Here is a 22,151-nt window from a genome sequence, read left to right on the forward strand (position 1 = left end):
TCTCATCTTTTTTGTCATTATTTTTCAATGTTCTTTTAATCTTTCCACTGTTGTTTCATGTCATGCACTTTGTTAATATTCTTTAAGTTATTCTTAGTTTTTAACAATGATACTTAAGAAAGACTTAATAGGACTATAGAATAGGTACTCCCTATTCCCCAACCCTGGGAACACAATATAACATATTAGTTCATTTGTATTTAAGATTTATCTTGTTTACGCCTCAGTTTAGTTATTGCTCTTACCTTTCAAACAGTTAATATTTTGTATCTAGTTCTGTGAAAGCAAAAAGCAACTTTATTCTTTCTTACAATTCCCCTTTTACTTAATCGGAACATTTCTTTCCTGTTTGTTCATTAGTCACTCTCAGATAAATGAATAGTCTCTTTTTCTAGAAAAAAAAAATAACATTTGACCTAAATTTTTAAATGTCTGAGTTTTGATTTAAAGTTCCTCCCCTTGTATCTTGCTCCCCCTCAGATTCCACTCAGTCACACAGCCCAGGCCTGATTCAGCCTTACAGGCACACAGTGAGAAAGGTGTGCAGCTTTTTATTTTCATTTCCAGCTCTCCCTCCCACTGGGTACACTAGCTCATGTTGATGATGCCTTCAAGTTGTTAACACTAGAGTGCAGGGAATTAAGGAAAAGAAACCTTACATGATACATAACTGATCTGGTGTTGGCACCTTCTGGTGGTGGCTTAAGTCCTTAAGGATGATTTGGGTTCTTTGCTGATCCCCCTTGCCAGGACCTCCCAATAGCACGTCCCTATTGTAGTCCACTTCTGATTCCTTTCCTCAAATTCTCTCTTCTAGAGATCCACTCATTCAATATATTCTTGGTGTTGAGATCAATGCCTCTTGACATGTTGACATCTTGTGCAGGATTTCCTTCAATATGACCCAAGTCCAGAACACCCCAGTGATTATACCCATGAGAAAAACTCATGCACACCAGTTTAGCCATACACTGTAGGAACAGGATTCCCCCAACTCTCTTTTCTTTCCTATTTTGCCACAAACCATTCCATCCCAGACTATCACTTTTAGATGTTTTTAGGCATAAGTTGGGCACCAGTACTAGTGTCCCCAAACCCCAAAGAGCACATATCAGCTTTTCAAGAGGATCTTTTAAGTGCCCAATGCTACTTAGTTTGTAAAGATAGTAAGAAAGAAGCACCTCTCATTGCCCTATGGGGAAAATGAGCAGAGATAAAGAGAGGGTGGATATCAATGCACACCAATAAGTCTCTCAAAAGAGTTCTCCATTGCTAATCTATTCTGATCAGTCTCTTTAACTCATCTTATATGCCCCAGATGCAACTTGGTGTAAGACTTACACAATCTCTCAGTACTATTATTTTAGAAAATGAATAATCAAACATTCATAATTGGAGGGGAAAGGTAGAGATACACATACTTAGTTCCAGATTGTTCTAGTCCACTTTCTTTCCTAGCCTACTTTGAAGAACAAGGAGCAGTTATTAAACATAATTTAACCTTCTTTTTTTTAACAAAGTGAGTTATCATTTGAACCAAGTGCCAGAACCTTGTGGCATTATGAACTGTCATAAAATGTGGTTAAAAGTCTTAGTAGTCTGCGCAGTGCATTCTGGGGACCGAGGTCGAGCCAGCCACTGCTGCCGTCGCCTGAGGGAAGCAAGAAGAGGCCGCGACCGGGAAGAAAACGCTGAGTCGCCACTGGAGAGAAGTGGACTCCATAGCAGCAGACCCCGCCAGAGAGGCCCGCCCACCCGTTCGCCCCTCCCCCTGCCCCGTTCACAATGCAGCCTGCTTCTGCAAAGTGGTACGATCAAAGGCACTATGTCTTCATTGAATTTTGTGTTGAAGACAGTAAGGATGTTAATGTAAATTTTGAAAAATCCAAACTTACATTCAGTTGTCTTGGAGGAAGTGATAATTTTAAGCATTTAAACGAAATTGATCTTTTTCACTGTATTGATACAAATGATCCCAAGCATAAAAGAACGGACAGATCAATTTTATGTTGTTTACGAAAAGGAGAATCTGGACAGTCATGGCCAAAGTTAACAAAAGAAAGGGCAAAGCTTAATTGGCTTAGTGTTGACTTCAATAATTGGAAAGACTGGGAAGATGATTCAGATGAAGACATGTCTAATTTTGATCGTTTCTCTGAGATGACGAATAACATGGGTGGTGATGAGGATGTAGATTTACCAGAAGTAGATGGAGCAGATGATGATTCACAAGACAGTGATGATGAAAAAATGCCAGATCTGGAGTAAGGAATATTGTCATCACCTGGGTTTTGAGAAAGAAAAATAACTTCTCTGCAAGAGTTCATGACTGAGAGAATTCCTGAGTTGATCTAAAAGCAGATGCTGTAGCTGCCTACTTTAACCCATTTTTCAACCTGTTTGTTTTTTAAAGGGCTTCACTAAGGGTTGATATGTACCATTGTAGGGGGCAATTTTAAGTCAGCTAAGGCAATAACCTTATGCATGAACATTTCCCAGACTTTCATGAAGCTGTTGAGGTCCTAGGCAATTAATGCGGCAGTTATGATAAATAAAAACATCTCACCTAAGTCTCCTTTTCTTCATAATATAGATACTGACATGATGATAGGAAGCTCTCAGCTTAGGGAAAGAGAGCTAAATTTTAGATTATAGAACATGGATTCAAAAGTGGCTGAACAAATTGGCTGACACCTTACTGGTAACCTGCTATTCCTCTGGTGTTATCCTTCAGGATTGTTCCACTAAAATTTATTTTTCAAAAAATTTACTTCACATTATTCTATGTAAGTGATCAGTTGTCAGTGTTCCAGGTGTATCTTAGCTAAAACTAGAGAATGCCCTAACTTAGATGGTTTTTGAAGCCTGTACATTTGGTATTGTTTGACCCTTAAGCTTTTACATCTCTTAGCATGGAAGACGAAGAAAGCTGTACATTGTTGCTTGAGAGTCTGTACATTTAGTCCAGATTTGTATTTGCACTGTCAGTATGGCAAATGAGTGAAAAATGTTTAATACACTATTGTATTTTTTTTTTTTTTTTGAGACAGAGTCTCTCTTTGTCACCCAGGCTGGAGTGCAGTGGCCCGATCTCTGCTCACTGCAAGCTCCACATCCCGGGTTCACACCATTCTCCTGCCTCAGCCTCCCAAGTAGCTGGGACTACAGGCGCCTGCCACCACGCCCGGCTAATTTTTTGTATTTTTTAGTAGAGATGGGGTTTCACCGTGTTAGCCAGGATAGTCTTGATCTCCTGACCTCGTGATCTGCCCCCCTCAGCCTCCCAAAGTGCTGGGATTACAGGCATGAGCCACCGCGCCCGGCCGGATTTTTTCTTTTTTTGATTCAGCTTATACCAGGGCTGAAAACCTCAATTTATGTTCATGACAGTGGGGATTTTTTTAAATGCCTACATTCTTTCTAATAAACTGTTGGAAGACTTTAAAAAAAAAGTCTTAGTAGTATATTTGCTGTAAAATGAGGATGATAACTTACATCAACAAGCTTGTACTGAGGAATAAATTAAATTTCATAAATAATACCTATAAAGAATTTAACACAATATATACTGTATAATAGGCACTAAATGTAATATATATATATATATATAAATTTTATTTATTTTTTTTTTTTAGGCAGAGTCTCACTCTGTCACCCAGGCTGGAGTGTAGTGACGCAATCTCAGCTCACTGCAATTTCTGCCTCCCGGGTTGAAGCAATTCTCCTGCCTCCACCTCCCAAGTGGCTGGGATGATAGGCACACATCATCATGCCCAGATAATTTTTGTATTTTTAGTACAGATGGGTTTCGCCATGTTGGCCAGCCTGGTGTGGAACTCCTGACCTCAAGTGGTCTGCCTGCCTCAGCCTCCCAAAGCACTGGGATTACAGGCGTGAGCCACTGCACCCAGCCTGAATGCAATATACTTTTTATTATAACACTAACCCAGGGTTCAATGCTGCAATGAAACTTATGTATTATACGGTGAAAGTATGATTTAAAAATTACTACATGAAAATATAATTCATCTCAGTAATATTTTAAAACTTATGAAAATAGCATGCCATTTTCCACCTCTCAATTTAGTTAATATTAAAAAGCCTTATTCCACCTGTTTCGGGGGGTGGTGAAGGGATGGAGGCAAATTTATTAATACATCTCAAAAGCCTTTAATAAGAACATCATCTCTGACCTTCATGCTCCACTCCCAGTTTCATTCTTTTAATCAAAATACATATGGAAGGCTACATCCTTAATTTGGTGCTAGGTACTCATCAGTATACAAGACATGTCCTTTCCTTCACTTGCTGCATCTCTAAGTGACTAACCTGTTCCAATATGAGTATGTCAAATATTTGAGGAAGTTAGACTTAAAAACAATATGATTCCTCCTCATTCTTGGCTTTTCAAAATGTCACCCAAACCTGAAGTAAGTGAGATTATATTTCACATGATATGATGGACTTTTAAAAACAACAACAAATGGTATCTAAGATTTCTTCCAAAAATAAAATTTGAAGATGTTAATGCAACTACTAGCACAGCTCCCAGAAAATTCTTTATAGTTTTAATCCACTGCTTTGCACTCAGGACTTTCAGATTTAGTTTGTCTAGTCTATTGCAGAAGTTCCTTGTTATCTTTCCTTCTAATTGTCTGTTCTCAGAAGGTAACTTGGAAAGCTCCAGGACATTATAGGGGTGAAATAAAAACACAAAGATCCAGCCAGATATAAGGTCAAGATCCTTATCTGGAATATGTATCAAATATAATGGAGAAGGCAAAATTGCATCTTGAGCAGACACAACTTGGTTATGAATAGAAGTGTTCTCTGCAACCTTAAAAAATAGTCCCTTTGAAGTGCATTTAATATTGTAGTTCCATTTGCAAAGTAAATTTCTTCCTATTAAACATGCAGGGGTGGTATCACAAGATAGGAAGGAATGTTTATGCAGTCAAACCCCAATAGTTACAGTTAAGGGCTGAGATACAGGGAAAATCTGTGGAGTATTGGAAATACCACCTGTGTAATATGCTTACTCCAAAGAAAAGGTTGAGCAAAGATGGCAGGGTTTAATGTAGAAAGAGTAGCAACCTTATTTACCAGGAATTGATGAAGTTGACCATCTATATTAGTATTGTATTTACTGTGAGTGTTTAGCATAAGGCAGAATATTGGATGGTTTTTCCTTTTCTGGTTTTTGTGAGAACATCGATTGATCTGAATTAGGAATTTTTCCATCTTTGTTTTTCTCTTGTAAGATGGGACAATCTTCTTTCCTATGTCCTATTAACAATATCCAAACATGTCCTTGTCAACAAGTCACTTGTTATAAAATGGGTAACCTAGCTGTTGGATTAGTAGTGCTACAAGTTTATTTTGGAACCTTCTTCATTTTTGTTCTAAAGCCCTTTCAAAATGCTGTGCCAGGTATTGTACTGCAGATAAAGGGGCTATTTCCATTCTAATTGGTTTTCAAATGTGGTCTCCAATTTCAGGCTTAACTCCATTGGCGAAATGAGATGAAAGAGTAGCTATTACATGGACATCTTCCTTAGCTTACAAATGTTGGAAGGTATTTTCTAGTCTATTCTGAAAATCTCCTGAAACTCATCAGTTTGAATGACTGAATTACGGCCCAATTAATTTTTGTTGGAAATGTTTCAGGTCTGGCTTTTAGGAGACTTCAGCCTACTCTTATAGCCTTTAAAAAAAAAAATTTTTTTTGACCCTCAGATTTACTGTGGAAAGAAGGATTCTGTAGCTCCCTTTCCAGGAAAGCATAACCAGCTTTTGTCATCCAGGATTTAGCATTTCAGATTTTAACCAACATGACTACAAGTTGATATAGGTCACACATAGGTCAGTGTGTTAGACTGCTTGTGAGACAGCCAGGTGGGAGGGGGTCCTGGAGAAACTCCAACAAGCCAGCCCGCTGAGGTGGAGCCTGGGGAAATTCAGGACGTTTGCAGCAGGGAGGAGCCCGAGCCTGGCCCCTCCTCTTCCTGGGTGGAACCTCAGATTCAAGTGCCTGGCGGGAAGCCCTCTAGCAGAGGGACTCTGGCTTTGCGAGAGTCCCTGTTTCCCCTCTTTTTTCCCTTTTCACCCAATAAAACCCTGCTTCACTCACCCTTTAAACCTCCTGGAAGCCTAAATTTTCATGTCCGTGGGGTAGACAAGAACCCCGTCTTTAGCTGAACTAAGGAAAAGTCCTGCAACACTAGGGCTGTCCGAAAAAAAAAAGCCATATACTGGGTGGCTTAAACAACAGAAATTTATTTTCTCACAGTTCTAGAGGGTGGGAAGTGTTCTCTCCTTGGGCTGCAGATGGCTGCCTACTTACTGTGTCCTCATCTGGCCTTTCCTCTCTGCTTTTTCACAGACAAGAAGAGAAAGATCTCTTCTTCTTCTAATAAGGTCATTAATTCCATCTGAATGTCCTCACCCTCATGAGCTAATTTAACCCTAATTACATCCCAAAGAGCCCATCTCCAAATACTGTCACACTGGAAGTTAGGGCTTCAACAGTTGAGTTTGGGGGAACAAAGCAAAAACATTCCATCTATAACAATCAGGTAACCCTGGGTCATGTTCATCCAAAAGAATTCTAAATTCTATGAATATTTGCCAACCTTATTTGAGTTTAGGGAAATCTTTTATTAGAGTTCTTAATTCAGCTTAATTCAGTACAAAGTTTAAACTTTATAGTTCCCTTCATACCTGGATCATGAGAAAGAATTTTTAGAAGTATCCACCAAAATAAGGCTGAGACAAAAAATTTGATAAAAGTATATTGGAAGACAAATATGAGGATAAATCCTGGAAGACACACCAACACAGTTGGGAGTTTTCCAGAATCTGCTACAAGTCGGAAGGCTTTTATAGGAACATATAGGAAAGTTTAGAAGAAGGGAAGAGGACTCTTCATGTTAACATTTTTTACTCAGGGACAGGATGTTGCCATGAATTACAAGACCTCCCCAACATGGGTACCTTTGGAAGCCCGTTTACTTTTAAAGTAAGCTGTCAAATGTGACCTGTATCAGAGGTCGTTGGCATTTGGGGGTTTCAGGAGAGTTGGGAAAAGCTAGAGGTCTGAGTAAGAGGAGGAAGGAGTATGAGGTGTTGAAGCAGGGAAATCAGAAATATAAGGGGCAATAGAGAAAGCTGAATATGGGGAGGTAGATGTAGGCAAAGAAGAGCAGGATTTACTAATAAAATTAGTCATTTGTTACTACTTAATTTTTTCAAATTGCTCATTGGCTTTGACCAATGAATTTGTTAGTGAAGCAGTTTTTTATTCAGAATTGCATTTGGAGACTTCTGCATATCAACCAAAAGTGCTACCCATTGGGCCAGAGAAATTTTATCCTCTTTCTTTTTGAAGGTGCCTCTAAAATGAAGTTTTATTCAAGACAAATGTTCCTCAGAGTGACTTCTGAAGGACCGAGTCATCTTTGGTGCTAAAAACTCCCCACCTCTACATGCCTACATATCAGTTATTTTTCTCCTCAACTTCCTTAAATGACAAGAGCTAAGCCCTTTGGAGAGCTAGCAACGGGGATCCCTTTCCTGTATGTTGCTCCCTTGCCTTGCTCAGGCTGCAAGCCTATTAAATGTTGCCTGATAAAAATTTCTGTTTGGTCCAGTGTTAATTTCTATTTACACAAGAGCCAAGAAATCAGGGTCCAAGCTGCAGTAACAAGATGACTTCATGAGACTGGTGACAGTCTGTAAGAAGGTAATGCCTGTGCACCTCATGTCTGGTGCCTCCAACCTGAAAGCTGACCCTCTCCAAATGTAGACCCAATAATCTTCACTATCCAGCAGGAAGAACATTAGAAAAAAAAATGTTTTATGGATGAAGCCTGGGCTCTGAGGACAAAAATTTAAATGGAAGGAGACGCTCATCTGGTTTTATTGGTGACTGACCCATAGCAAAATTTGTCCTAATGGATGCCAGTTCCATGAGGACTGAAAACTCACCACTCTGTGAGGCCAGAAAAGTCCAATACACTATCTGTAAGTCCAAAAGCGTGGACTATCTGTAAGATAACAGAGAATTGAACTGAACGGTAATGCCATGTCAAAAATTATGCAAATTTAATTCATTTAAAAATACTACATATGCTCATGGAACTCTACATGACAGAATCTGCCTTAGGCTCCCGGTTGAAGTCATTCCATTATAGAACAACAATATCTAGTTTTAAAAATTCACTGGAAAGTTTCAATCAAATATAAATTTAAATTTTTTAAATACATCTATAAATTGATCATAAAATGTGAATTTGAATAGAAACATAGAAGAACTGCCAATACTAAAAAAAGGGTTTAGAATAAATGGAGCAACAGACCATGATCTAAAGTGAAAGCAAAGAAGTAAAAATATTAAATATCTATTGACCAATTTATATTGGCCTACTGTATCCAATACAATGCCAATGAAAATTTTGTAGGAACTTCATAATATGATCCTAGTTTCTGTTCAAAAATGGAAGGATGAGCCAAAACAATGTGTATTAGTCTGTTTCCATGCTGCTGATAAAGACATACCCAAGACTGGGCAATTTACAAAAGAAAGAGGTTTAATTGGACTTACAATTCCACGTGGCTGGGGAAGTCATGGCGGAAGGCAAGGAGGAGCAAATCACATCTTACATGGATGGCATCAGGCAAAGAGAGAACTTGTGCAGGGAAACTCCCATTTTTAAAACCATCAGATTTCATGAGACCCATTTACTGTCACAAGAACAGCATGGGAAAGACCTGCCCCCATTATTCAATCATCTCCCACCAGGTCCCTCCTACAATACATGGGAATTATGGGAGCTACAAGATGAGATTTGGGCAGGGACACAGAGCCAAACCATATCACAATGTATTGGAAAAAATTATAGTACCAGATAACACAACAAAATGTAAATTATAATCATTTTAAAGTATGGCACTGAGTATAATAAAAATCAGCAGACAATGGGACTAAATGGATGATCCAGAAAACATTTCAATACAAATAAGAACAACTCTCTAGCCATTATTTAAAAAAAAATCTATTGTACATAACTGACATTAAAATAAGTACTTTAAATTTTTTTAATAAGAAAACTTATTGTAAATTGACAATGTATGATTGTATATATTTATAAAGTGCTAAGTAATGTTATGTTCATGAATACGATGTGGAATAATTAAATTAATTAACATATTCATCGCCTCAAATATTTGTCATTTTTGTGATAAGAACATTTGAAATTTACTCACCTAGCAAGTTTGAAATATGCAATATACCATTATTGACCATATTCACCATGCAGTGCAATAAATGTCAAAAAAAAACCACACAAAACCTAATTACTCCTGTCTAAATTAAATTCTTTATCCTTTAACCATCATCTCTCCATTTCTCCCACCCTCACATTCTGGTAACCACCATTCTACTCTCTGCTTCTATTAATTCAGTTGTTTTAGAGTCCACATACAGGTGGGAATGTGTGGTATTTGTCAGTCTTTGCTTGGCTCATTTTGCCAGTTCCATCCATGTTGTCTCAAGTGGCAGAAAGGACTTGTTTTTAAGGCTGGATAATATTCCGTTGTGTATATATACCACATTTTCTTTATCCATCCACTTGTTGAGAGGCACTTAGGTAGATTCCACAACTTGGCTATTGTGAATAAATGCTGCAATGAACATGGAAGTGCAGACATCTCTTCAATGTACTGATTTCAATTTCTTTAGATACAGACTCAAAAGTGGGATTGCTGCACCATATGGTAATTCTATTTTTTGATTTTTTTAGAAACATCCATATCGTTTTTCTTAATGACTGTACTAATTTACATTCACACCAATAGTGTATCAGGGTTCCCTTTACTCCATATCATCACCAACAATTGTTATCTTTCATCTTTTTGATAATAACCATTCTGACAGTTGTGAGATGATATCTTATTGTGGTTTTGATTTGCATTTTTCTGATGATTAGTGATGGTGAGCATTATTTCATGTATCTATTGGCCATATGTATGTCTTCGTTTGAGAAATGTCTATTTAGGTTCCTTGCCCATTTTTAAAATTGGATTATTTGTTTTCTTGCTAGTGAGCTGTTTGATTGTCTTATATGTTTTGGGTACTAAGCTGTTACCAGATACATGCTTTCCAAATATTTTCTCCCAATACATAGGTTTTTTGTTCACCCTGTTCATTGTTTCACTTTATGTATAGAAGTTTTTAGTTTGATGTAGTCTTATTTGTCTATTTTTGTTTTTGTTGCCTGAATTTTGTGAGTAAAATTTAAAAAATCATTGTTCTAATCAATGTCATATCATTTGTCCCACGTTTTCTTCTGGTCACTTTTCAATTTCAAGTTTTGTATTTAAGTCTTTACTCCTTTTTAAGTTCATTGTTATATGGTGTGAGATAAGGGTCCAATTTTGTTCCTCTGCGTGTGGATATTCAGCTTTCCCAACACTCTTCATTGAAGAGACTATTCTTTTTCAACTGTGTATTCTTAGCACCTTTGTTGAAAATGAATTGACTGTACATGGGTGGGTTCACTTCTGGATCCTCTATTCTGTTCCATTGAGCAAAGTGTCTATTTTTAGGCCAGTACCATACTGTTTTAATAACAATAGCTTTGTAGTATAGTTTGCAATCAGGTAGTTTGATACCTCCAGATTTGTTTCTTATGATCAAGATTTCCTTGGCTATTTGGGAGTTTTTTGTAACTCAATGTAAATTTTAGGATTTTTTTCTATTTTTGTGAAATAGACATTGGAATTTTGATAAGAATTGCAATGAACCTGTAGATCACTTTGGGTAGCAATCTGAACATTTTAACCATATTCTTCCAATCCATGAATATGGAATATTTTTCCATTTATTTATGTCTTCTTCAATTTCTTTTATCAACATTTTTTAAGGTTTTAGTGTACAAGTCTTTTACCTCCTTTGTTAAATTTATTTCTAAGTATTTTGTTTTATTTTATTTTATTTTATTTTATTTTTGTAGCTATCATAAGTGAGATTATTTTCTTGGTTTCTTTTTTAGATAGTTTGATGATAATATATAGAAATTCTACCTAATTCTTGGATGTTGATTTTGTATTCTGAAACTTTAATGTATTTATTTATTACTTCTGATAGTGTCTTGCTGAAGTTTTTGGGGTATACATACATAGAATAATTAGCAAACAGAAAAAATCTCACTTTATTCTTTCCTATTTGGATGCTTTTTATTTCTTTCTCTTTCCTAATTGCTCTAGCAAGGTCATCCAATACTGTGTTGAATACAAATGGTGAGAATAAGCATCCTTGTTTTGTGCAAGATTTTAGATAAAAGGCTTTCAATTTTTCATGCTTGAGTATAAAGTAAGCTACAGGATTATGGTATATTAATATGTTCTTTATGGTATTGAGTTACATTATTTCTATACCTACTTTGTTGAGAATTTCATTATTAAAGCATGCTGAATTTTATCAAATACTTTTTCTGCATTTAATAAAATGATCATATGGCTTTTGTCTTTCATTGTGTTGATGAGATGTATCACATTTATTGTTTTGCATATATGGAACCATCTTACTTCTCAGGGATAAATCCCACTTGGTCATGTTGAGTGATACTTTTAATGTGTTGTTGAATTTGGTTTGTTTATATTTTGTTGAGGACTTTTGCATGTGTATTCATCAAGGATATTGGCCTATAATTTTCTTCTCTTGTAATGTCCTTGTTCAACTTTGGTATCAGGGTAATGCCGGACTTGTACAAAGAGTTTTAAAGTATTCCCTTCCCTTCAATATTTTGGAAGAGTTTGAGAAGAAGTAGTATTATTTCTTCTTTAAACGTTTGGTAGAATGCAACATTAAAGACAGCACATCCTGGGCTTTTCTTTGATGGGAGACTTATTATTACTGATTCAATATCCTTACATGTTATTGGTCTATTAAGGTTTTCTGTTTCTTCATAATTCAATATTGGTAGATTGCATGTGTCTAGGAATGTATCCATTTCTCCTAGGTTATCCACTTTTTTGGCATGTAGTTGTTCATGGTAGTCTTTTCTGATCCCTTGTATTTCTGTACTATAGGTTGTAATGTCTCCTCTTTCGTTGTGATTTTGATTCTTCTCTTCTTTTTAGTATAGATAAATATTTGTTGATTTTCTTTATCTTTTTAAAAAGCCAATTCTTAGTTTTATTGATCTTTTATATTGCTTTTCTAGTTTCTATTTTATTTATTTCTGCCTGGTCTTTATTAATTCCTTCAGCTTACATTGGGCTTAGTTTATTCTGCTTTTTCTACTTTCTGGTGGAGTAACATTGAGTTGTTTATTATAGATCTTTTTTTGATATGGTTTCTGTTTCTATAAACTTTTCTGTTAGAACTATTTTTGCTGGATTCCATAAGTTTTAATATGTTGTGTTTCCATTTTTATTTGTCTCAAGATATTTTTAAATTTCTCTTTTAATTTGATCATTGACCCATTGGTTGTTCAGGAGCATGTTGTTTGATTTCTATGTATTTGGGAATTTTCTGAAATTATTCCTGTTATTGACTTCTAGTTTTATACCATTATTGTCAGAAAAGATACTTGGTATGATTTAAAATTTCTTAAATTTGTTAGGACTTGTTTTGTAGCCTAATGTGTGATCTATTTTAGTGATGATCCATGTGTGATTGGGAAGAATATGTGTTATGTTGCTGTTAGGTGGAATATTCTGTATATGTTTATTAAGTTAACTTGGTCCGAAGTATTATTCAAGTCCAACGTTTCCGTCTTAATTTTCTGTTTGGATGATTTGTCCATTGTTGAAACCGGAGCACTAAAGTCCTCTACTGTTATTGTATTGCAATCTTTCTCTACCTTCAGATCATTTAATATTTGCTTTATACATTTAGATGCTTTGATGTTGAGTGAATATATAGTTGACCCTTCAACAGTACAAGGGCTATGGACACTGCCTCACCACACAAACAAAAATCTATGTATAATTTTTGACTTCCCCAAAACTTAACTACTAATATCCTACTATTGACCAGAAGCCTTACCAATAATATAAAGAATTGATTAACCCATTTTTATATACGTATTATATTCTGTATTCTTATAATGAAGTAAGCTAGAGAAAACAAAATGTTATTAAGAAAATCATAAGAAGGGTGGACATGGTGGCTTATGCCTATTATTCTAACACTTTGAGAAGCCAGGATGGGAGGATCTCTTGAAACCAGAAGTTCAACACTAGCCTGGCCAACAAAGCAAGACCCCTTCTCTACAAAGAAAAAAAAATTAGCTGGGTACAAAGGTGTGTGCCTGTAGTCCTAGCTACTTGGGAGGCTGAGGTAGGAGGATTACTTGAGCCCAGGAGTTCAAGGCTGCAGTGAGCTGATTATGTCACTGTACTCCAGCCGTGGGAATGGTAAGACCCTGTCTCTTAAATTTTTTTAAGAAAATAATAAAGAAGAAAAATTTATTTACTGTTCATTAAGTAGAAGTGGATAATCATAAACATCTCCATCATTATTGGAAATACTTTTTGTTTCTTTCTTCCTCTATTGCTGTCTTTCTTTGAGTTTTCATGAATTTATGTAGTAGTATGTATTGAATCATTTGTTTTTGTTTTGTGCATCTATTATAGACTTTTGCTTTGTGATTACTATGAATATAAAACATTTAACTTATAACAGTCTATTTCAAGCTGATAACAACTTTGATTTCATGCGACAACTCTAATTTTACTCACCCCACCATACACACATTTTGTTTTGGATGTCAGAATTTTCATCATTTTGTAATATGTATCCCTTGATAATGTATTTTAGCTGTAGTTGTTATTAATAGTTTTATTTAAAAATAGCTCACATGCTTCCCCTAAATAGGCAAGGTGGGCATCTTTTCCCTTGGGTGAGACCATGGGGAAGGCGTTTTGGCTAAGTGGAACCACTGTTTGTCCTCCTGAGTTAAGCAAAACTAGCTGTTATTCTTCACCAAAATGCACAGAAGATGGTGTCTCCCTGCCTAGGCAGGTCTTTGGGATCGGCTCTGATAATGGGCTTGAAGACAAGCCATCTAGGGACTCAAGCCAGTTTGAACGTCCCACCAGGCTTCTGAAAGCAACCAGATCAGCTTTGTACATGGGCTACACTGGTTCCTGAGATCTCCAACTGGGCATCACAGCTAGCAGAAACAGAGGTACCACCAAAGACTGCAAGCTGGTCACTGTGAACTACCCACCGTGCTTCTGAAAGCAACCAGCTCAGCTTTATGCATGGGCTATGCTGGTGGCTGATATCTCCAATTGGGCAACACAGCTGGCAGGAACACAGAGGTACCACCAAAGACTGCTACTCTCAGTGTTTTCCATGTGGTTAGACCAGAGTGAACTTGGGAAGATTCTCAGAATGCTAGGGAAGCTGACAGACCACCTCCAATTTTCTTTTTCCTGTGTAAAAACCATGGACCTAGGCCGGGCGCGGTGGCTCACTCCTGTAATCCCAGCACTTTGGGAGGCCGAGGCGGGCGGATCACGAGGTCAGGAGATCGAGACCATCCTGGCTAACACGGTGAAACCCCGTCTCTACTAAAAATACAAAAAATTAGCCGGGCGTGCTGGCGGGCGCCTGTAGTCCCAGCTACTCGGGAGGCTGAGGCAGGAGAATGGCGTGAACCCAGGAGGCGGAGCTTGCAGTGAGCCGGGATCGCGCCACTGCACTCCAGAATCGGCGACAGAGAGAGACTCTGTCTCAAAAAAAAAACAAAAACAAAAACAAAATGGACCCAAGGAATCCCCTCTGTGTGGTATTGTGCTGACGTGAGGGAATACGAGGGGCAGCGTGGTCAAAGTGAGACCATTTTTCTTACCCTTCTAATTCAGTTTTACTCAGTTCTGTGGACCCTCAGGTGTTTTAGGCTTGTTTCCAAGTACTGTACTGGGACTTTCACAAACATCTTCCAGTCTATGGTTAATCGCTAGTTGAAATTTCTGAAGGAGAGAGTGAAGCCTGAAATATATTTCATCATCTCGCTGATCTCATTTCTCAAAATAAGTCCTTGATGAATAAAAGTTTCTGTGATTACTGGGTATATACCCAAAGGATTATAAATCAATCTACTATAAAGACACATGCACACATACGTTTATTGCAGCACTATTTACAATAGCAAGGACTTGGAACCAACCCAAATGCCCATCAATGATAGACTGGATAAAGAAAATGTGGCACGTATACACCATGGAATACTTGATAGGTGCAGCAAACCGCCATGGCACATGTATACCTATGTAACAAACCTGCAGGTTCTGCACATGTATTCCAGAACTTAAAGTAAAAAGAAAGAAAACACCAAAAAATAGCTTTCTTTAGTTCAAGGGGATTAAATAGAAATCTGTCTTCACTGTTTCATTAGCTCTAGTGGTAGACATTAAATCTCCTTCTTGGAATTAAATGTCTTATGAATGTGTAAACACAGAAAAAAATATTTTTGGTGAACATTTTCTTAAATAACTTTGTGTTTCTAATGTGATAATCTGTATGTTATCTTTAAACCACTTAAAAGTATCTTTGGGCTGAAAAAAGAAGACAGACAAAGATCTGTTTCAGTTCTGAAATGCTATGATATCACACTTCAAGCTTTTTTCTTAAATAGCCTTAAGAGCCCTTAACACACTTTTTTTTCCCTAAAGTCAACGGAGATGTCATATCTTTTATCCACTAAGAATCTTTTTAAATTATCCACTACCAAACTTTATGATAATTGTCAGTAACCAATTCACCATCAATTTTAGACATATACAATGTGACAAGATATGAAGTAAAACTGTTCTCCCAAGACTCATAACCTGCCTTTGAAGGTAAACGCTGAAGGCTGCCCTAAATTTCTTTTATAAAAAATAATATTATTGGAATATTCACACAAAGTTACTACTTTAAAGACAAAAAAATTAGCGTGGTCTATAAATTATGTAGGTTTGTTAAAATAAATATTCCTGCTGTAGAAAGATAGGATCACTAGTGGAAACAAGGGTGAGAAAGAACAGTGGAGAAAGAAGGAGAGAAATCTGCATTCAAAAACCAATTCTACAACCTACTAGTTGCCTCACCTCAGAAAGTTACATACCTTTTAAGCGTCATTCTTCTCATATATTTGTTGTGAGAATGATGAAGATAGATATGAAAAACACTTATTATAACTAGGTTCTTTTACCTTAATACTGAAATAAACAGACTCTTAATACAGGAAAAAAAAAGTGTCCGTTGTATAAAATGGCCTTAGGATTGAACAGAAAGACAAGAAACATCTGTCCTAAAGCAAGATGCTATCAGCTTGAATTCCTTTGAACTCTCTATTCCAGTCACAGCTGGGATGAGAGGAGATATTGAGAGGATGAGTCAGTGTATCAGATGCATCTGACACAGTTCACCCCTTCAGCACTCTGATCACTGTGCCTGCCCTACATTAAATTCAGTCTGTTACCAAGTCCTCAAGTTCATAACCAGCTACAGTTCTACAAAAAACTTAATACACAGGAGTTGGTGGCACATACCACAGTTTGCTCCTGCAACTTCAATCAAAGGCAGAATTGACGTTCATCCTATCCCTCCCCTACCACTTATTTTATATTTCCTTCCCTTTGTCATCACAAGTAGACATTTCATTTAAACTATTTTTAACAACATTAATCTTATTTCTTCTAACTATATTTTTGTACCCATATTCCAAAAAACTAAAAGAGTGGAATTGGAATATTCCAAACACAAAGAAATGATAAATGCTTGAGGTGAAGGATATCCCAATTATCCTGATTTGATCATTGCATATTTTATTTTTGTATCAAAATATCACATGTAACCCATAAATGCATACAACTATTATGTATCCATAAAGAATAAAAATTAAGAAAATGCACATTGATCTGTGTGCATAATACACTCTTCTTCATGATGAATCCAAAAAGAAAATATAACTTGAAAATACCTTAGTATTTAACATTTTCAGTACTATGAGGTCAGCTTATTCCCTTATAAAAGAGAATAAGATCCATATAGCACATTCTGTTTATTTAGTGATGTTTTTAAAGAGTGCACACATCTTTAATCCTTACTTTTCATAATAGCTATATTATCATAGCACAGAGTCAGACTAATCCCACAAATCCTGTTCAATGGCATGTTACAATCAACTAGAATTTGTTTCATTTGTTGAATGTAGTCAGATAAATAATTTGAGTTAGAAAAAATATTTCAAGATTTTTTGTAATAGTGTTAGCTTGTAAGAATCAAGGATCAGTATTTATCCAATCTGGTATAAAATCTAATAAGGAAGTAGTTTTTAGAACCTGCTTTATTTATTTAACATTTCACTTTCTATGTGCCTATTTCTATTTCAATTAAGTCTTCATAATTTATTTTGGATACAATTGTCATATTTATTTTCACACACTGCCATTTTTCCAAGTACTCATGAGAGAATGGATCAAATTCAGCAAACGGTTTGATGATTCTCATAAGATTTTTATTATTTAAAGAGTGCCAGTTGAGGGGAGGGACCAAGATGGCCGAATAGGAACAGCACCGGTCTGCAGCACCGTGAAACCCACGCAGAAGGCAAGTGATTTCTGCATTTCCAACTGAGGTACCCAGTTCATCTCATTGGGACGGTTAAGCAGTGGGTTCAACCAACTGAGGGCGAACAGAAGCAGGGTGGGGCGTTGCTTCACCCAGGAAGTGCAAGAAGCCAGGGACCTCCCACCCGCAGCCAAGGGAACTATGCAAACAGGAGGGAACTGATAACCCATGGACACATTTATTAACATTCCTTCCTCCTCTGGGTGAGAGGGCCCACAAGTATCTGTAGGCTCAGGCATCCAAACACTATTATTAACATAAACCTCAACCGGAGGTTCCAACCATGTGACAGCCCTACTCAAATATAGTATGGATTATCAGTTAAAAGAGCTGTTTAATTTGTTACAACAAACTGTAAGAAAAAGAAATTTCCCATTTTGTATTACTCATATTCGAGCACACCCTAATTTACCATGGCCTTTAGCTAAAGCAAATGAACAAGCTGACTTGCTAGTATCATCTGCATTCATGGAAGCACAAGAACTTCATGCCTTGACTCATGTAAATGCGGCAGGATTAAAAATAAATTTGATATCACATGGAAACAGGCAAAAAATATTGTACAACATTGCACCCGGTGTCAGATTCTACACCTGCCCACTCAGGAGGCAGGAGTTAATCCCAGAGGTCTAAGTCCTAATGTGTTATGGCAAATGGATGTCACGCATGTACCTTCATTTGGAAAATTGTCATTTGTCCATGTGACAGTTGATACTTATTCACATTTCATATGGGCAACCTGCCAGAGAGGAGAAAGTACTTCCCATGTTAAAAGACATTCATTATCTTGTTTTGCTGTCATGAGAGTTCCAAAAAAAAAAAAAATTAAAATGGACAATGGGCCAGGATACTGTAGTAAAGCTTTTCAAAAATTCTTAAATCAGTGAAAAATTACACATACAACAGGAATTCCCTATAATTCCCAAAGACAGGCCATAATTTAAAGAACTAATAGAACACTGAAAGCTCAATTGGTTAAACAAAAAAAAAAGGAAAAGACAGTAAGGAGTATTAACACTCCCCAGATGCAACTTAATCTATTACTCTATACTTTAAATTTTTTGAACATTTATAGAAATCAGACCATTACCCCTGCAGAACATCTAACCGGTAAAAGGAACAGCCCACATAAAGGAAAACTGATTTGGTAGAAAGATAATAAAAATAAAACATGGGAAACAGGGAAAGTGATGACATGTGGGAGAGGTTTTGCTTGTATTTCCCCAGGAAAAAACCAACTTCCAATTTAGGTACCTACAACTTACAGATAAAGTTGTCATCCACCAAGAAAGCGGAGCCGCCAACTTGGGCACAATTAAAGAAGCTGACACAGTTAGCTGAAAAAAGCCTAAAGAACACAAGGGTAATCCAAACTCCAGAGAATATGCAGCTTGCAGCCTTGATGATTGTGTCAACGGTGGTAAGTCTCCCCAGGCCTGCAGGAGCAACTGCAGCTAATTATGCCTATTGGGCATATGTCCCATTCCTGCCTTTAATTAGGCCTGTCACATGGTTGGAAACCCCGGTTGTGGTTTACGTTCATAGTAGTGTTTGTATGCCTGAGCCTACAGATTCTCGTGGGCCCTCTCACCCGGAGGAGGAAGGAATGTTAATAAATGTGTCCGTGGGTTATCAGTTCCCCACTGTTTGCACAGGGCTGGCTATCTGTTGCCTAAAAGGCTACCGACAACATTGGCTAGTTAAGATTCCAGGTCATAATCAAAGACCAGTATCCTGTCATTTATTTTACAAAGTTTGGTTCAATTGGAACAGTTTAAGCCCAGAAAAGAGAGGTGTCAACAACCTCAATAATGGTCAAAGGATTTAGAAATATTGATTTGGAAGGATTGCATCACTGATCACACTGTGGTACTGCAAAATAATTCTTATGGAATCATCATTGATTGGGCCCCTAAGGGGACCTTTGCAGTTAATTGTACCAATCAGAATGATAGATGCAAGATAGGACTAAACCAAGAACTATATTATCAAAGAGATGACACCATTTACACTGAAAAACGTGCTCATTTTCCCATAATTTGGACCAATTTTGGTATGGCCGACCCACATCCAAAAATGATTAATCCAATCATAGACCCTAAACATCCTGAATTATGAAAGTTAATGATGGCCCAATCTCATATTCGGGTTTGGAAAAAAAAAATTATATTAATGGAGAAGGTGGGAGACATCAATTTACATATCAGTTTTGCTCCAGCCAAACAATACCCATTCAGAGTTGTGTCAAGCCTCCTTTAATGTTAATTGTCAGAAATATTAATATTCGACCAAATTCTCAAACCATTACTTGTCAAAACTGTTGCCTTTTCATCTGTATTGATTGCACATTTGGTGTAAAAACATCTGTGTTGCTGGTGAGGGCTAGAGAAGGAGTTTGGATACCGGTTTCCCTCAATAGACCTTGGGGAGCCTCTCCTTCCATTCATATTGTCACAGAAATGTTAAGGGGACTGTTTACCAAACCAAAAAGATTTATTTTTACCCTTATAACGGTCATTATGGGCCTTATTACAGTCACAGGTACTGCTGCGGCTGCTGGAATTGCTTTACACTCCTCTGTTCAAACTGCGGAATACGTAAATGATTGGCAAAAAAATTCCTTAATAAAAGATCACACATTTACACATTATAACAAATTTTATGCTCTGAAAACATTTTTAGAAAGAGCATATATTTACATATGTTTGGGAAAGGTATCTTGATATTAAATAATTAATTGACAGTGTTACATTTTCAATGTTCAAAATGAGCTAAGACTTTTATGTACATTATCTTATATCAGCCTCACTAAACTATACAAACTGGATATTGATGTGCTCAATGAGAAGACAATGGAATAAGGCATGGAGAGCTCACAAAGCTGAGGAGTGACAAAGTTGCTTTCCATGTGTGATATGACAGCACCTCCCTCTAGTGGTGACACCATGCTTTTCCTCCATATTCCTGATGTGACAAAGCTCAGAGTCACAGATTTGATGCCCTTTATTCTTATTTTTTGCTTCCAAATCATTTATCCTCTTTCTTTAGCTTTTTCTTACAGTATGAACACTACACAAAAACAGTTAAGTCATTTGCTTAGTATATGGTGTCAATAAAGCATGGTCTGACAACATTTATTTTTATTTATTTTCCAACTTTTAAGTTCAGAGGTACATGTGCAAGCATTACATAGGTAGATTGCATGTCACAGGGATTTGGTATATAAATGATTTCATCACCCAGGTAATCAGCATAGTACTTGATAGGTAGTTTTCAACCCTCACTCTCATCCCTCAACCCTCACTCTCATCCCTCAACCCTCAAGAAGGCCCTGGTGTCTGCTGTTCCTTTCTTTGTGTCCCTATGTAATAAATGTTTAGCTCCAACTTATAAGCGAGAACTTGTGGTATTTGGATTTATGTTCCTGTGTTAGTTTGTTTAGGATAATGAACTCCATCTCCATCCATGTTGCTGCAAAGGACACAATCTCAATCTTTTTTATGGCTGCATAGTATTCTGACAATACTTATTTACACCATATTTGTTTTATACAGATACAAAATGCTATGTAATTTATTTTATGTCCTCTCATCCTGAATAGACATTTTATAGATATATGTGAAATATCAAAAGAGACATTAGGCAAAGTACTAATGATACCAACATAAAAGATAACATTATTACATATTTTGTGCTCTGAAAACATTTTTAGAAGGAGCATACATTCAAATACTAAGTTTGGGAAATGTGTTTTAATACTTAATTGAAAGTGTTACTAAGTTTTCAAAGTTCAAAATGAGCCTCTAATAATGTGTTAAGACTTTTATGTACATTATCCCAATTCAGCCTCACGAAACAATATGAATTAGGTATTGATGTGCTTATTGAGAAGATGATGAAATGAGGCATAGAGAACTCACAAAGCTGATGACTGGCAGAGTTGCTTTCCATATGCAATATGCCAGCACCTTTCTCAAGTGTTGACACCATGCTTTTCCTCCATATTCCTAATTTGACAGAGCTTGAAGTGACAGATTAGATGCCCTTCTTCCTCTTCATTGTTGCTTCCGGATAACTTACCCTCTTTCTTTAGCTCCTCAACCCACCAGAAAACCACAAAACAACAACAAAACAAACACATAAAGTGAAGCACATGTCATCAGGCTGTAATACTCAAAACTCCTTTGTGCTAGGCATCCTGGATCTCCCAAGCCCTTTATTCACTGAATATTTTAACAACTGACCCTTTCTCTCCTTACCATTACTCTTGTTGATCTTTGGGCCCTTTCAGATATGGTAGACAAGCATCTCCCCAGCCTCTCAGTTCCTTGACCTCCTAATAGCTGAAAGTCTTTTCTATCATCTCACCTCAGCCTGAAACTTTTCCTTACCAGTAACTAAACCTCCTCCATAATCTCAATATCAAGAGTCCCACACAATCAGTCCCTCTCATGATCTGCCTGCTCCATGCTGATAGGTCAAATGATCAATTCTCCATCCTCATTTTATTTTATGTCTCAGC

General features: G+C 36.9%; 1 protein-coding gene across 1 annotated transcript; it reads left to right on the forward strand.

The window, feature by feature from the left end:
• Positions 1 to 1,699: 1,699 nt before the first annotated feature.
• On the forward strand, positions 1,700 to 2,410 carry LOC104001457 (prostaglandin E synthase 3-like). Its single transcript, XM_063816887.1, has one exon. It carries the CDS (start codon positions 1,786 to 1,788, stop codon positions 2,266 to 2,268), a length of 483 nt encoding a protein of 160 aa, XP_063672957.1. The 5' UTR covers positions 1,700 to 1,785; the 3' UTR covers positions 2,269 to 2,410.
• Positions 2,411 to 22,151: the final 19,741 nt, after the last annotated feature.

The sequence above is a fragment of the Pan troglodytes genome, chromosome 1 (genome assembly GCF_028858775.2).
Source record: "Pan troglodytes isolate AG18354 chromosome 1, NHGRI_mPanTro3-v2.0_pri, whole genome shotgun sequence".
Lineage (NCBI taxonomy): Eukaryota > Metazoa > Chordata > Mammalia > Primates > Hominidae > Pan > Pan troglodytes.

Coding starts and splice junctions, on each gene's coding strand:
- LOC104001457 (XM_063816887.1), top strand. CDS start 1,786: ATGCAGCCTGCTTCTGCAAAGTGGTACGATCAAAGGCACTATGTCTTC.